The 17,544-nt window shown below is 41.8% G+C and overlaps 1 protein-coding gene across 1 annotated transcript in view; it reads left to right on the top strand.

The window, feature by feature from the left end:
- Positions 1-17,544, top strand: part of PCYT1B (phosphate cytidylyltransferase 1B, choline) — a 103,306-nt gene that overhangs the window by 35,212 nt on the left and 50,550 nt on the right. Inside the window, exons 5-6 of the mRNA XM_007463972.1 lie at positions 13,563-13,714; positions 17,189-17,267. Coding sequence (XP_007464034.1) covers positions 13,563-13,714; positions 17,189-17,267 — 231 coding nt within the window. The remainder of the gene's footprint in view (positions 1-13,562; positions 13,715-17,188; positions 17,268-17,544) is intronic.

Below are 17,544 nucleotides of genomic sequence, written 5' to 3'. Positions count from 1 at the left end.
TGTTCAAGCCGCCAACCCCAGTCCTCTTCCTGAGCTCCGACCGAGACCGAAACCGAGCCTCAGCTCGCAGCCCCGCCCGCCCCCGGCGGGTGAGCACAGGAGCCTCTCGGGCTGGTGAGCGCCGGTCGGCGCCGATCCTCTGTGCGGGAATCTCTCCGCTTTGCCCTCCGCGCCCCTGTTGCTGTGCTGTCCTCCGCGGCTCCGAAGCTCCCCGCTCCGCCTCCCGCAATCTCTGCCCGCGAAGGGGCTCCTAGTGTGTGGAGACCTTTCCTCCTTCACGGCTCCCTCCCACTGGTGCAGGTACCGTCCTTATCCTTTTGTCTCTGTTTATTCTTTTTTCTCTTGCCCTACCCAGGTACGTGGGGAGTTTCTTGCCCTTTGGGAGGTCCGAGGTCTCCTGCCAGCGCTCAGTAGGTGCTCTGCAGGAGTTGCTCCACGCGTAGATGTATTTCTGGTGTATCTGTGGGGAGGAAGGTGATCTCTGCGTCTTACTCCTCCGCCATCTTGGAAAGAGAGGCTTACAGAATATTGAGCAGAGCTCCCTGTGCTGTATAGCAGGTCCCTGTTGGGTTTTTTAATTTAAATATAGCAGTGTGTACATTATCAATACGAAAGTCCCAATCTGTTCCTGCAACCCTTTCCCCCAGTAACCATAAGCTCCTTCTCTACGTCTGTGAGTCTGTTTCTGTTTTGTAAATAAGTTCATTTGTATCATTTTTTTTTAAGATTCCACATATAAGCAATATCATATGCTATTTGTCTTTCTTTGTCTGACTTACTTCACTTAGTATGATAATCTCCAGGTCCATCCATGTTGCTGCAAATGGCATTATTTCACTGTTTTTGATGGCTGAGTAATATTCCATTGTATATATGTACCACATTTTCTTTATCCATTCATCTGTCAGTGGATATTTAGATTGCTTCTGCAATGAACATTGGGGTACATGTATCCTTTCAAACCATGTTTTTCTCTAGATATATGCCCAGGAGTGGGATTGCTGGACCATATGGTAGCTCTGTTTTTAGTTTCTTAAGGAACCTCCATACTGTTCTCCATAGTGACTGTACCAATTTACATTCCCACCAGCAGTGTAGGAGGGTTCCCTTTTCTCCACATCCTCTCCAGCATGTATTATTTGTAGACTTTTTAGTGATGGCCATTCTCACTGGTGTGAGGTGATATGTCATTGTAGTTTTGATTTGCATTTCTCTAATAATTAGTGATGTTGAGCATCTTTTCATGTGCCTCTCAGCCATGTGTATGTCTTCTTTGGAGAGATGTCTTTTTACATCTTTTGCCCATTTTTTGATTGAGTTGTTTGTTTTATTTGATATTGACCTGCATAAACTGTTTGTAAATTTTGGAGACCAATCCCTTGTCGGTCACATTGTTTGCAAATATTGTCTCCCGTTCTCTGGGTTGTCTCTTCATTTTGTTTATGGTTTCCTTTGCTGTGCAAAAGCTTTTTAGTGTGATTAGGTCCCGTTTTTAAAATAATTAATTTATTATTTATGTTTGGGTGCATTGGGTCTTTATCTCTGCGTGCGGGCTTTGTCCAGTTACGGCAAGCAGGGGCTACTCTTCGTTGTGGTGCATGGGCTTCTCACTGCAGTGGCTTCTCTTGTTGCAGAGCATGGGCTCTAGAGTGCAGGCTCAGTAGTTGTGGCACACGGACTTAGTTGCTCTGCAGCATGCGGGATCTTCCTGGACCAGGGATGGAACCTGTGTCCCTTGCATTGGCAGGCGGATTCTTAACCACTGCACCACCAGGGAAATCCCAGGTCCCATTTGTTTATTTTTGTTTTTGTTTCCATTACTCTAGGAGATGGATCGAAAAAGATATTCCTGCGATTTATGTCAAAGAGTGATCTGCCTATGTTTTCCTCTCAGAGTTTTATAGTATCCAGTCGTACATTTAGGTCTTTAATCCATGTTGAGTTTATTTCTGTGTGTGGTGTAGGGAGTGTCCTAATTTCATTGATTTACACGTAGCTGTCCACTTTTCCCAGGGCCATTTATTGAAGAGACTGTCTTTCCTTCATTGTATAGTCTTGCCTTCTTTGTTGTAGATTAATTGACCATAGGTGCGTGGCTTTATTTCTGGGCTTTCTATCCTGTTCCATGGATCTATATTTCTGCTTTTGTGCCAGTACCATACTGTTTTGGTGACTGTAGCTTTGTAGTATAGTCTCAAGTCAGGGAACCTGATTCCTCCAGCTCCATTTTTCTGTCTCAAGATTGCTTTAGCTATTCAGGGTCTTTTGTGTCTCTGTACAAATTTTAAGATTTTGTGTTCTAGTTCTGTGGAAAATGCCATTGGTAATTTTTTTTAAAGGCTACTGGATGACTTTATTTTTTAAAAAAAATATATGTATTAATTTGGCTGTGCTGGGTCTTAGTTGCAGCATGTGGCATCTTCTTTGTGTCATGTTGGATCTTTTTAAGTTGCGGCATGCAGGATCTTTTAGTTGCAGCATATGGGATCCTAGTTGGATCATGCGGGATCTAATTCCCTGACCAGGGATCGAACCCGGGCCCCCTGCTTTGAGAGCAGGCAGTCTTAACCACTGGACCACCACAGAAGTCCTGCCATTGGTAATTTGATAGGGATTGCGTTGAATCTGTAGATTGCCTTGGGTAGTATAGTCATTTTGACAATATTGATTCTTCTAATCCAAGAACATCTGATCTTTTGTTGTCAGTGTGTAGAAATGCAACAGATTTCTGTGTACTAATTTTGTATCCTGCAACTTTACTGAATTCATTGATGAGCTATAGTAGTTTTCTGGTAGCATCTTTAGGATCTTCTACGTATAGTATCATGTCACCTGCAAACAGTGACATTTTTACTTCTTCTTTTCCAATTTGCATTCCTTGTATTTCTTTTTCTTCTCTGATTGCCGTGGCTAGGACTTTCAAAACTATGTTGAATAGAACTGGTGAGAGTGTACATCCTTGTCTTGTTCCTGATCTTAAAGGAAATGCTTTCAGTTTTTCACTGTTGAGTATGATGTTAGTTGTAGGTTTGTCATATATGGCCTTTATTATGTTGAGATAGGTTCCCTGTATGCCCACTTTCTGGAGAGTTTTTATCATAAATGGGTGTTGAATTTTGTCGAAAGCTCTTTCTGCACCTATTGAGATGCTTATATGGTTTTTATTCTTCAATTTGTTGATGTGGTGTATCACATTGATTGATTTACGGATATTGAAAAATCCTTGCATCCCTGGGATAAATCCCACTTGATCATGGTGTATGATCATTTTAATGTATTGTTGGATTTGGATTGCTAGTATTTTGTTGAGGATTTTTGCATCTATGTTTATCAGTGATATTGGCCTATAATTTTTTTTGTGGTATCTTTGTCTGGTTTTGGTATCAGGGTGATGGTGGCCTCATAGAATGAGTTTGGGAGTATTCCTTCCTCTGCTATTTTTTGCAATAGTTTTAGAAGGATAGGTGTTAAGTCGCCTCTAAATGTTTGATAGAATTCACCTGTGAAGCCATCTGGTCCTGGACTTTTGTTTGTTGGGAGTTTTTTAATCACAGTTTAAATTTAGTGCTTGTGATTGGTCTGTTTATAGTTTCTGTTTCTTCCTGGTTCAGTCTTGGGAGATTGTACCTTTCTAAGAATTTGTCCATTTCTTCCAGGTTGTCCATTTTATTAATGTATAGTAGTTGTAGTAGTCTCTTGTGATCCTTTGTATTTCTTTGGTGTCCATTGTAACTTCTCCTTTTTCACTTCTAATTTTATTGATTTGAGACCTCTCCTTTTTTCTTGATGAGTCTGGCTAAAGGTTTATCAATTTTGTTTATCTTTTCAAAGAGCCATCTTTTAGTTTCATCAATCTTTTCTATTGTTTTCTTCATTTCTATTTCATTTATTTATGCTCTGATATTTATGGTTTCATTGTTTCTGCTAACTTTGGGTTTTGTTTGTTCTTTCTCTAGTGGCTTTAGGTGTAAGTTTAGGTTGTTTATTTGTGATTTTTCTTGTTTCCTGAGATAAGATTGTATTGCTATAAACTTCCCTCTTAGAACTGCTTTTGCTGCATCCCATAGGTTTTGGATCGTCGTGTTTTCATTGTCATTTGTTTCTAGGTATTTTTTGATTTCCTCTTTGATTTCTTCACTGATCTCTTGGTTATTTAGTAGCGTATTGTTTAGCCTCCATGTGTTTGTATTTTTTACAGTTTTTTTTCTTGTAGTTGATTTCTAATCTCATTGCATTGTGGTCAGAAAAGATGCTTGATATGATTTCAATATTCTTAATTTCGCCAAGGTTTGCCTTGTGGCCCAACATGTGATCAGTCCTGGAGAATGTTCCATGTACACTTGAGAAGAACGTGTATTCTGTTGCTTTTGGATAGAATGCTCTATAAATAGCAATTAAGTCTATCTGGTCTGATGTGTCATTTAAGGCCTGCGTTTCCTTATTGATTTTCTCCCTGGATGATCTGTCCATTGGTAAAAGTGGGGTGTTAACGTCCCCCGCTATTATTGTGTTACTGTCGATTTCTTCTTTTATGGCTGTTAGTATTTGCCTTATATATTGAGGTGCTCCTATGTTGGGTGCCTATATATTTACGATTGTTAAGTCTTCTTCTTGGATTGATCCCTTGATGATTATGTAGTGTCTTTCTTTGTCTCTTGGTACAGTCTTTAAAGTTTATTTTGTCTGAGATGAGTATTGCTACTCCAGCTTTCTTCTGATTTCCATTTGCATGGAATACCTTTTTCCATCCTCTCGGTTTCAGTCTGTATGTGTCCCTAGATCTGAAATGGATCTCTTGTATACAGCATATATACAGGTCTTGTTTTTTGTATCCATTTAGCCATCTATGTCTTTTGGTTAGAGCATTTAATCTGTTTATGTTTAAGATACTTATTGTTATGTATGTTCTTATTACCATTTTGTTAACTGTTTTGGATTTGTTTTTGTAGGTCTTTTTTCTTCCCTTCCTGTTTTGTTCCCTCCTCTTGTGATTTGATGACTAACTTTAGTGTTGTGTTTGGATTCCTTTTTCTTCTTTGTGTGTGTATCTATTGTAGATTTTCAGTTTGCAGTTACCATGAGGTTTTGATATAGTAGCAGTCTATACATAAACAAGATTGTTGTTGTTTTAAAAATATTTATTTATTTATTTTTGGCTGCAATGGGTCTTTGTTGCTGTGCACAGGCTTTCTCTAGTTGTGGCGAGCAGGGGCTACTCTTCGTTGCGGTGCACGGGCTTCTCATTGCGGTGGCTTCTCTTGTTGCAGAGCATGGGTTCTAGGTGTGTAGGCTTCAGTAGCGGTGGCATGCGGGCTCTAGAGTGCAGGCTCAGTAGTTGTGGTGCACGGGCTTAGTTGCTCCATGGCATGTGGGATCTTCCCGGACCAGGGCTTGAACCCGTGTCCCCTGCATTAGCAGGCAGATTCTTAACCACTGCACCACCAGGGAAGCCCAACAAGATCGTTTTAAGTTGCTGGTCTTTTAATGTCAAATACATTTCCAGTATCCCGCATTTGTGCTCTCCTCTTCTCACAGTTGCTGGTTTTGATATTATATTTGTTCATAAATGATTTCCTACCTTTACTGTATGTTTGCCTTTACCAGTGAGCTTTTCCATTTGTAATTTTCTTGTTTCTAGTTGTGGCCTTTTCTTCTTAGAGAAATTCCTTTAGCATTTGTTGCAAAGCTGGCCTGGTGATGTTGAATTCTCTTAGGTTTTGCTTGTCTGTAAAGCTTTTGATTTCTCCATGGAATCTGAATGAGAGCCTTGCTGGGTAGAGTATTCTCGGTTGTAAGTTCTTCCCTTTCATCACTTTAAATATATTGTGCTGCTCCCTTCTGGCCTGCAGAGTTTCTGCTGAGAAATCAGCTGATAACCTTATGGGAGTTCCCTTGTATGTCATTTGTTGCTTTTCCCCACTTCACTCACTGCTTGTTTGCCTTGTTTCTGTGAGGGTGTCCAATGTAATTTTTATCCTCGCTCCTCTATAGGTAAGGTGTATTTTTGTTTTTTGGGGTTTTTTTGGCCACGTGGCACATGTGATCCTACTTCCCCAGCCAGGGACTGAACCTGTGCCCCTGGCAGTGGTAGCGCGGACACCTAACCAGTGGACAGCCAGGGAATTCCTGTTTTTGTTTTGTTTTTTTTAAACCTCTGGCTTCTTTTGAATGATTGAGAAGAAATTGTAGATGGATGTTTTTGTGGATGAATATATTACTGCTAGAACGAGACAGTGTTTAACATTGATTTTATTCCTCTTTTTCTTTGTTACAGATGTAAGTGCTAAAATATTTTGTTCACAGAAATATTTAGATGGAAATGGAAGAAGTTTGTTACAGTGATACCACTCAATCTTTGAACTCATAAATTATTTGTCAAATATCACAAAAATAATTTATCATTGTCATCAAAATAATTTTAATCATCTATCAAGTGATAATTTGTTAAGATCCTCTTTCAAATTTGTTGTTAGGCAGTGGATTAGAAATGATGTGACCTGGAAAAAGATTTGCTTCCAAGCTATTAGAATAATTTGCTTTTTCCCTTTCTAGGCAGTATAACACAAAGGCTTTACCAAGACTTATCAAATGACTCTTAATTATAACCCTTACACTGTTACTTAAAAGCAACCTATTCAACCAGATATACTCAGAAAGGGTTGAGGAAATAGAAATATTGGTAATTTCATTACACCATTGCCAATCGAATAATTTTTGATAAAATGCATTTATCATTTGCTTAGAAACTTAAAACACACACACACACACACACACACACACACCTTGGGGCTGCAGTTTTAGCAAATTTAGCACATTTGCAGAAAATACCATCTAACTTAATTGGCAAAACCAGTCCTCATTGTCAAACCTACTAAAACCCTAGAAACTAAGACAAAGTCTTTTCAGTTCAAATGTATTAATTATTTCAAGAAGCTTTATAAAAACCATTGAGAAATGAATTATAGAATCCATTGTATAAAAAAGAATCAGTCAAAAAAAAGAAAAAGAATCAGTCAAGATTAAAATGATGTAGATCTAATATAACAAGTTACAAAGAAGATAAAAAGTTACAAAAATAAATCAATATCCTTAATTTATAGTAATACAATATAATTTATACATAAAATTATATGATATTTATAAGAAAAGGAGTATGATTTTTAAAAAGACATGTTATTCCTTGTCTAAATATTGGTATATGTGTGTGTCAAACTCTGGTGTTTGGCTTTGGGGAATAATTAAATAAAATCCAATGTAAAAATCAGAAATAACTTATCTTTGTTAGATACCCTGGGTATCTATTAAAAGGTTAGTTTAAGTTAGGTTATATCTAACCCTTTATTAGATACTTTTCCTATGTACTTGAGGATAGAAAAGGGCATATACTACCAAAAAGTAATTTGGCATAGATCTTTTATTCTCTGTTATGAGGAGGTAGGAAATAATAAACATTTAGAAGATGAAATGGGAGAAAGGTTATCTGTAAATGGAATAAATATGATGTGAGTTGATACAGTAGATATTTAACTTCCTTTTTAAATAATATATATGAAGTCTGAGAAAAAAGCTTGTAAATATTTTATCCATGTGTTTATTCCAATGTACTTTGAAACATTTGACAATTCCAGAAAAATATTCCAGTTGTATTTCTAAGAAACGGAAGTACCAGCCTATACAGCTTTGATTTATTGAAGTGATTCTGAAGTGAGTAGCGGAAAAAATGCTATGCCTTAACTACAAGGGAAAAGGCATTTTTAGGTTTCAATATAAGCATTGAGAAGAGCTCGAAAAATGCTTACCCTTAACTACATGAAAAAGCAATTTTTATCATTCAGTATTTCTTTCCAGTGCTCCTTTTGCTTTGAATTCGTGGGCCTTATCCCTCAAGATCCTTTGATAATAGTTGGGAGAAGGTAGAGGCAAAGTTGTTTGGTAAAAATTTGCATTATTCCTCACTCTACCACATTTAGTTTCTAACTTTCAACTTCACCTATAACAGAAACGTAGGCAAGAAGGAGAAAGACCGGAAGCTTTTATAGGTTCATAGTTCTCTGAATAGTCATTAAACGAGGTTTCCATTTGGTTTGACCTCAGGATTTAATTCCCTGCCCCTAGCAATGCAGGTAGTAAGGTTTGCATGATGCTTTCTTTTGTGAAGTAGAATAAGGTTGGTTTTGGACACAGAGGTTTTCTCCGACCCATTAATTTTAGGAAGGGTACCCTTGGAAGCTGAGGATCTGGAAATCAATTCCTTTAAAACTACCAGTGCTTGGATACCTTTTGAAAAGCCTTTACGTATCCCCAAGGGTACGTGTACCCTAGTTTGAAGAGTACCTGAGACTATCTTTCTTGAGTTTGACAAAACAGCTTAATGGCAGAAAATTCTATAGGGAGGAAATTTAGAGATTCCTTTAAAATAGGTATTCTGTGTTGTTGGTTGAAAGGCTAGCTCTTAATATTATGTATATAGTTAGCAAATAAAATGGTTACAGGGAGTTGAAAGAACCTGCTATATTAATTGTGGGCCCCCTTACATCTGCAGGTAGGTTTGTTTTAGGAATTTCCTTGGGTGGAGCAAGGGCTTTGCTCATGAAACCACTCTGGCCGGGGCAAGTGCACAGACAGGTACAGTTGAAATACTTAGTGTTTGGCAGAAATAATGGATTCAAAGACCAGAAATTGTGATAACTGGAGGTACTACAGTCTACTTCCCAACCTTAGGCAGTAACGGCTACCACAAACTGCAGTGATTTTTGCACTGTGATTATAATACCTGCATTTTTAATTTTTAAGCATGTAGTCAGTAATAATTTGAAATTTTTTATGCAAACTTATCCTATGGGCATTATTTTAGTGAATTGAAACTATCCAGTTGTAATGCTCTTTTTTTTTCCTCCATTTTATTTTAAAAGCTCATGTCATTTAAAAACAAGACAAGAAATTAAAATTTATTGAATAGGTCAGACATTTTTTTCCTGGAAATTTTTTTTAAGGGTATGAGTCACCACATACTCACTTCTGCCTCACAGGAGGGGAATAAAAAGATAACAGCCATAGAAATACTATAGTAGACATAAATAGTACTCTGTAAATGTGGGCTTATGCTCTGTTGTGCCTGAATTGAAATTAAATATTCTTCTAAGACTCCATTTTGCCTGCCTGACTGGTGGGAGATTCAGTCTCGGTCCTTGTTGGGGTCTCTTCGCCTCCCCAGAGTCAAACAAGATTCTAAAATGTTTACAGAAACAGGAGAGGGGCTTGCAGTCTCCAGCCCAGCACCGTTTTTGCACTGCCCTCGTCAACTGAGCCCACAGAATTGCTAGGAAGGAGCAAATCCACTGTTTCTGTGGAAGGTGAGGCCCCGGCGGTCTGTGCCCAGGTGAACCCCAGTGTCCTCACCCCTCCTGAGGCCCTGCTGGTGGGACCCCCCCCCCGACCTTTGACCTCTTCCTCCTGTGGAGGAATCTTCTGTCTTCTTCCTTACGGAATTCCCCCAAGTTGGGAAAACCACAGCCAGAAAGACAGGTTGTCTACCAGCAGCTTGAACTTCACAGCTTCTGCGGGCAAGTTCGTACCGAGATGCTGGGCATGCGCATGAAGTGGGGACAGGAAAAAGACAGAGCCCAAAACACAAATGAATAAATATCTCCACAAATGGTCTTAGGTCATGAGTACTATTAATAAGTGGCAAACGTTTTTGAGCATGACTCTCTGCTCACACAGATGATCAAATTTAATTCTCCAAACTTTGCCATGTGCTAAAGACAGACAACTGAGGCTTAAAGAGTTTGAGTAACTTTCCTGGTAATAAGTAGCAGAGCTGGGATTCGAACCAAGTCTGCTGGGCTCAAAATTCATCCCCTATGTTATATTTTCTCTCCTACGGGGTATTAGTAATCATGCATTTTGAGCACAGTGAGCTGCCAGCATAGGTTAGCTACAGCGGGAGCTCCCAGACAGCTCAGTGAATTCATCCATGGAACACCATTGCTCAGAGTTCTCCATCTGGTTGTCAGGGTGCATTTGCCAAGACTGGGGAACAACAGTGCTGCTTTGGGCGCACTTACTGTTTAGACAATAACTGGTCAGCATGTTCAGCTGCTTCTTGAGGTCACTCCTGGGAGATGAAGATAGGACCCCATGTCGGCATAAACAGGTTGGTTGTTTTCTTTCTGCTCTGTCAAGAGGCCATTATCTCCGTCATCTCGAAGTTACACCAAATTGCTCAGGTGCAGGTTCAAAAAGGGGGGGAGGATATGGTTCGGCCTAGTTTTCTGTTGTTTAAAATAGAAAATTGATGGATCTGAAATCCATTTTTTGCTTAATACAATTCTTGAGGTACTATTTTAATAAAATCCTTTAGTCTTTTAAAAATGTAAAGTCTTTTAAGAACATTTCAAAAGCCGTAGATCAATTTTTAAATTGTATAGGTTGGCCCATAAACAATTCTTATTTATGGAGTCAAAACCAATGCATTCAGTGAATCGATACATAACATAGTCATTATGGCCCTACTAACCACCACCCACCTACTAAGCTGGGCGTAATGGGTGATTCAAACACAGGCTGGGCTCTTTACTCAAGATGTTGATAATATGCTTTAGGGGCTTTCAAATGTTGTATGCCTCAGAATCATCCCTGAAGCTTGTCAAAAATAGAGCTGCCTGGACCCCGCTCCAGACCTACTGTCTTAGTCCGTTCGGGCTGCTAGAACAAGATACCACAGACTGGGTAGCTCAAAGCAACAGAAGTCTATTTCTCATCATTCTGGAGGATGAGAAGTCTAAGATCAAAGTGTTAACATGGTCTTCTGGTGAGGGCCATCTTACTGATTCATAGCTGGCACCTTTTCACTGTTTTCTTACATGGTGAGAGAGGCTAGGGAGCTCTCTGGGGCCTCCTTTTTAAGGCACTAATCCCACTTATGAGGGTTCCACCCTTATGACCTAAGTATCTCCCAAAGGCCCACCTCCTAATGTCATCATCTTTGGGAGTTAAGATTTCAACATATGAATTTTGGGGGGACACAATTAGACCATAGCACCCATTGAATCAAAACCTTGAGTGGAGCTTGGGCATCTTTAACAAGCTCCTTAGGTGATTCTAATACTTACCAAGGTTTTTGAGCCTGCCATGTGGTTGATGGTGTTTTGGTAATGTAAGACACTACAGTGTTTTCTGTGTTGTATTGCATTCTACATATGTCCATGCATCATCACAGGAAGTATGTATAGGAGATATATAGACATACACGTGTATCGAGAGACACAGTAGTCTTTTATTTGCATGTATGTTGAAATGTACCTGCAGGTAAATATATACCTATTATCTTGAATCCTAGTAAACCTTTATTGAGCATCTGTGTGTATCAAGCATTGTTAATTCATTCAACAAGTAGTTGTTAAGAGCCTACTATGGGCCATCAGAAAATAAAACAGACGAAAGTCCCTGTCCTCAGGGAGCTATATTTTAATAGAGAAACACCAACAGTAAACCAATTAGACAATTATATGATGATGAGCACCATAGCAAGAAGTTAGGAGGGGTGGGGCCTGCCACTGGTGGGGGCGGATCCCAATTTAGGGTGATTGGGGAAGCCTTGAGGGAGGAGGGGGGGGAGCGATATGGATATTTGGAGCACACCTGGTCCAGGTTTGCGGAACAGGAAGTGCAAAGCCCTGATCTCAGTGGGAGTATTCCTGGTGGTTTCAGGAAATAAGGAGGCCAGGGGCTGGTACACAATAGGAGATGCAGTCAGAGAGGCAAGGAATGGGCTGAGGGAGATGTGGATCTTGTAGGGGCCTGTAGGCTTCTGGAGGAGTTTGGCTTTTGCTCTGAGGGAGATGGGAAGGGTTCGCATCCTGGGGATGATATAATCTGACAGGTTTTAATGGGATCATTCTGGCCAATGAGAACAGGCTGCTGGGGGTTGGGGGGAGGCTGGAATCCAGTGACCAGTTAGGGGGCCACTGTAGTAATCCAGGGTAGAGATGGTGAATGGGCTGGGAAGGGAGCAGTGAAGGTGGTGAGAGGAACGTGGCTTCCGGTGCGCTGTGAAGGAGCCAGCAGTTTTGCTGATGGTTTGGATGCAGAGGGTGTGAGGGCTGCAGTAGGAAGGTTTCCGAGGATGCTGGGTGTAACCATTGGTTCTACTTACTCTCTGGCCAGGTTTGTTTCTGGATGTGGGTCATGATTTGGTTCCATCAAAATGACTGTGTTTTTGTTTTTTTATAAATTTATTTTATTTATTATTTTTGGCTGTGTTGTGTCTTTGTTGCTGCGTGCGGGCTTTCTCTAGTTGTGGCGAGGGAGGGCTACTCTTCATTGTGGTGCGCGGGCTTCTCATCGCGGTGGCTTCTCTTGTTGCGGAGCACGGGCTCTAGGTGCGTGGGCTTCAGTAGATGCAGTGCGTGGGCTCAGTAGTTGTGGCTCGCGGGCTCTAGAGTGCAGGCTCAGTAGTTGTGGCACACGGGCTTAGTTGCTCTGTGGCATGTGGGATCTTCCTGGACCAGGGCTCGAACCCGTGTCCCCTGCATTGGCAGGCGGATTCTTAACCACTGTGCCACCAGGGAAGCCCTGTATTTTTGTTTTTAAAACGTATCTTGTACAATTAACATTTGTAAGGTTATTGTATGTACATGATACCTTAAAGGAAAAAAAACCTCATCTTCAGGAGTGGTCAGGGTAGTCTGACTGACTGCAGTAAGACCCTGACGGGGATATTGGTAAACAGGGACTGTAGCCACAATGACGTCTCTTCCTGACATGTAGAAAAGCTGCTTTTGCCAACAAAAATATATTCTGGATATGATAATGGATAATATTTATTGCTCACTTTATTTCAAAGCCCTTCTATATAAATCCTCAAAAAATCCTTTCTAAGGCTGATAGCGGAGGATAGTTCCATCCCCATTTGAGGATTCAGGAACTCGAGACCTAGAAAAGATGGCGTGTGGGAAGGATGAACTTTGCTAGATCAGATCTTCTATCCTGTGACATTCTCCTCTTGATCGTGTGGCCCAATGTGTAGTGACTGGACCTCAATCCAGGGAACAGAAGTGCGCGCGTGTGCGCGTGCACGTGAATCACACTTGGGTTACTAAGTACAATGATGTGTTAAAGGAATTGGAACTGATTGTTCTTACGTTCTGTAACTCAGGCCTCTTGGTCCTTCTCCTTGTTCTGCCTTCTCTGTTCATTTGGTCATTTTATTTCTGGATAGTAATGTTCACTGAAGGGTGGGATAGGGAAATAAGAAGATGTGAAAGTCACATTAGGTAGCGTGGAGAATAATCTTAATAAAAGCCACAGTGGAGAATGCAGTTGTAATTAACACTAAAATGAAATTCTCAGTTGCCAGTGGATTTCAGCTTGCTTCACTTTCCTGATACTTCGTTCCCGTAAAACAAACAAACAAACAAACAAAAAACCTGAGTTTGATTATGTCACGCACCTAGCAAGGCCGGGTTCTTTGTCTTGCTGAAGGAGCCATGTCTTTATTGGGATGGCTGTGAGCAGGGCCTGGGCCAGCTAACAGCATTTAATGCATTTGCCTGTTTCAGTTTGCAGTGATGACCTCACTCACAAATTCAAAGGTTTCACCGTGATGAACGAAGCAGAGAGATACGAAGCGCTGAGACACTGTCGCTATGTGGATGAAGTCATCAGAGATGCTCCGTGGACACTCACGCCAGAGTTTCTGGAAAAACACAAGGTACTTATTCTTCCACGTTCTCTAAGTAGCAGAATTAGGGAGTCGCCTGTTTCTACAGCTTATACCCAGAAAGTCCAAAGACTCTTCTCATTTTGGAAAGAGGTAACTTCAGGCACTGTCATGTGATGTCACTTGATGCAGCACCTGTCCTGTGCCCACACCTGGGGACCAACAGCATCCCACTTCCTCAGTGTAGTCTCTGGAGCTAGACCACTCAGGTCCATGTGTGGCTTAACTTCTTAACTGTGGGACCTTGAGCAACATATTGCACTCACCTACCTAAACCAGAAAATGGGTGCTGTTTTGAGGATCTAATGAGATCATCTAGTAAAACCCTTGGAACACTGGCTGGCTCAAAGCAAGAGCTCCAAATATGTCATCATCATTATCACCATCATTATTATTGATGCTTAGAGTTCCACAGGCATCATTTTTCATGGAACAAATGACCACATATCTTATCCAGAGGGACAGGGGTCAGGCTTTAAGGAAAGAACTGTATATCTCTGATTTTGTGACCCTGAGACTCCTACTGATAGAAGATTTTTATTAGTTGAAAACACGAGAAATCCTTTTGATCTGCATCAAATTATGTGCTTTGTATCTCCCTACCAGCCCCACATTAGGAGCTCTTCTTTCCTTTTATAAGCAGTACAAAAAAATAAGATTAAGCTGTTCTAAGAGTTTTCTATTTTTAAATCCACGATGCAGGAGAGAATAGAGAACACTGATAAATGTGCATGGGTAATAGCAGAGGAGACAATTTCCCAGCAAGAATAAAAAGAAAAAGGAAATATGATTTACTTCCAGCAATCACTGACACACTTTTACTAAGCATCTATTGTATCTTCAGCTTGTGTGCAGCATTATGGGGATGCTGATGATGGCTGCCATTTATCGAGTACTTTCCATGTACCCAGCCCTGTGCTAAGTGCTTTGCTCTTACATGAATCACATTCAATCTCATGGCTACCCTGAGACGTTGTTGTTGTCATACACTGGAGACGAGAAACAACTAAGTTTGAGTACGAAGAATAGAATTGATGATAGTAACATTTATTGAGTACTTGCTGTGTACCAGTTATTATTTTTAGCACTTTTACATAATTATATTATTTGATCCAGTGATTCTCAAGTGGGGGCAAGTTTGCCCCCAAGGGACATTTAACAGGGCCTGGAAACATTTTTGGCCATCATAACTAAAGGGGTGCTACTGGCATCTAGTGGGTAAAGGACAGGGGTGCTACTAAGCATCCTACAATGCACAGGACAGACTCTCCCCCTCCAACAAAGAATTTTTTTATATGTAAATTTATGTACTTTATTTATTTATTGGCTGTGTTGGGCCTTCGTTGCTGTGCGCGGGCTTTCTCTAGTTGCAGTGATGGGGGCTACTCTTTGTTGCGGCGCGCGGGTATCTCATTGTGGTGGCTTCTCTTGTTGCAGAGCATGGGCTCTAGGCATGCGGGCTTCAGTAGTTGTGGCGTGCAGGCTCAGTAGTTGTGGCTCGCGGGCTCTAGAGCACAGGCTCAGTAGTTGTGGTGCACGGGCTTAGTTGCTCCGTGGCATGTGGGATCTTCCTGGACCGGGGCTCGAACCCGTGTCCCCTGCACTGGCAGGTGGATTCTTTTGTGTGTGTGTGTGTGTGTGTGTGTGTGGTATGCGGGCCTTTCACTGCCGTGGCCTTTCCCGCTGCGGAGCACAGGCTCCAGACGCGTAGGCTCAGCGGCCATGGCTCACGGGCCCAGCTGCTCCATGGCATGTGGGATCTTCCCAGACCGGGGCACGAACCCGTGTCCCCTGCATCGGCAGGCAGACTCCCAACCACTGCGCCACCAGGGAAGCCCCAGCAGGTGAATTCTTAACCACTGCACCACCAGGGAAGTCCCTCCAACAACGAATTATCTAGTTCAAAATGTCACTGGGCTTCCCTGGTGGCGCAGTGGTTGGGAGTCCGCCTGCCGATGCAGGGGACGCGGGTTCGTGCCCTGGTCCGGGAGGATCCCACGTGCCGCAGAGCGGCTGGGCCCGTGAGCCGTGGCCGCTGGGCCTGCGCATCCGGAGCCTGTGCTCCGCAACGGGAGAGGCCACAACAGTGAGAGGCCCGCATACCGCCAAAAAAAAACCAAAAAACAAAATGTCACTAGTAGCAAGGTTGAGAAATCCTGATTTAATCCTTACCACTAAATTATGAGTTATATAGCTAGTAAGTGGTGGGGCAGGAATCTATACCCAGCAAAATTAAACTGCTACTCTGCCTCTCAAGGTGGAGAGAAGCCTTGTTAAAGGGCTTTGAAAGTTAGGCAAGAAGTTTTTACTTGATGGAGGAGGAAAACAAGGAACTAGTGAAGATCAGCAGGCACGAGGATGACAAGACGAAAATTCTGTTTAAGGAGGTCCCCCCACCATGTGACAGACGGATGGCTTGGAGAGGAAAGAGCCTGCAGTGAGGAAGGTCAGGTTCAAGTTGGTATTAATAATCCAGGTGATGGGGCCCTGGATTTGGCATAAGCAATGGAGAGGAAGTGATGGGTGTATGCACTCATGTACACACACACACGCACGCACACACACACACACACACACACACACACACACACACACACACACCAGTGGAACTTGTGACCTATGGAGAGTGAAGGAAGTAGGAAAAGCTGATTCCAAGGTGTTTGGAGCCTAAGTAAACTTAGATAATGGAGATGCCCTTGGAAGGGGCACCAGTTTTCAGGATGAATTAAAATTCCAGACAGGTTTTTAAAGTGACAGCAAGGGTGGCAAAGAGAAAAGGGTGACTTTGGGCAAATTTGACAAGTTTTATCATTTCAGCAGCCGTATGACCCAACTGAAATAGTAATACTTGCCCTACCTCCCTCACAAGGTGGTTGTATGAATCAAATGCAAAGAGAGACGTGAATTCATTTCTACCATATAAAATATGACTTAAGTGGGGGAATTCCCTGGTGGTCCAGTGGTTAGGACTCTGTGCTTACACTGCAGGGGTCACGGGTTCGACCCCTGGTTGGGGAACTAGGATCCTGCATGCCGCGTGGCACGGACAAATAAATAAATAAATAACTATGTCTTAAATGTGAGGATGGGCCTATTGCCATCAGTGGGACAGGAAATGAGGATTTGGGCTCCTCATAGCAGAGGTGATTAAAATCTGAAGAATGAGTGAATTGTCTGAAGGAGAGATTTTAGAGGCAGGAGAACAGAAGGCCAAAAACACCTACTGTCGGAGGTGAGAGAAGAAAGAGGGACCAGCAAAAGAGAGAAAGCAATCTAGTTCCCATCAGCTCGTGGAAACAGAGACAGTTGGAAATACCTTTCAGTCAAGGATTCAAGTCTACCTTATAAACTACTTATTTCAACTGCTTAATTACAACTGCTTTGTTCTAAAAAAATATGTATTTTCAAATTGCAGACATGCAGCCCCATCCCGGTGTTGATGTCACTCTTCTCTCTCTCCCACAGATTGACTTTGTGGCCCACGATGACATTCCGTACTCCTCTGCTGGCTCTGATGATGTTTACAAGCATATAAAGGAAGCAGGTGAGGGTCGTCCTGTGCTCACCTGTCCCTTGCGGCATAGTAATCAGGGTTAAGAAGAGACGTCTGCCCTGGGCCTGCAGCATATACGTACAAGGCACTGGAGTTTCACATGTCTCCCAAGTAGCCTCTGCAAGCCTCTGTTGACATGTGCTAAGGCTCAGCTGTGGCACAGACACCAGTTAGGTATTTATATAGAAATTAACCTGAGCACCAAAGTACTCAACTTCGGGTTTAAGGCTCGATTTTTTTTTTTTTTTTTTTTTTTTGCGTACGGGGG

The sequence above is a fragment of the Lipotes vexillifer genome, unplaced genomic scaffold, assembly GCF_000442215.2.
Source record: "Lipotes vexillifer unplaced genomic scaffold, Lipotes_vexillifer_v1.1 scaffold587, whole genome shotgun sequence".
Classification (NCBI taxonomy): domain Eukaryota; kingdom Metazoa; phylum Chordata; class Mammalia; order Artiodactyla; family Lipotidae; genus Lipotes; species Lipotes vexillifer.
Note: the sequence above shows the minus strand (reverse complement) of the source record. Positions and strands in the feature narration are given on the sequence as shown.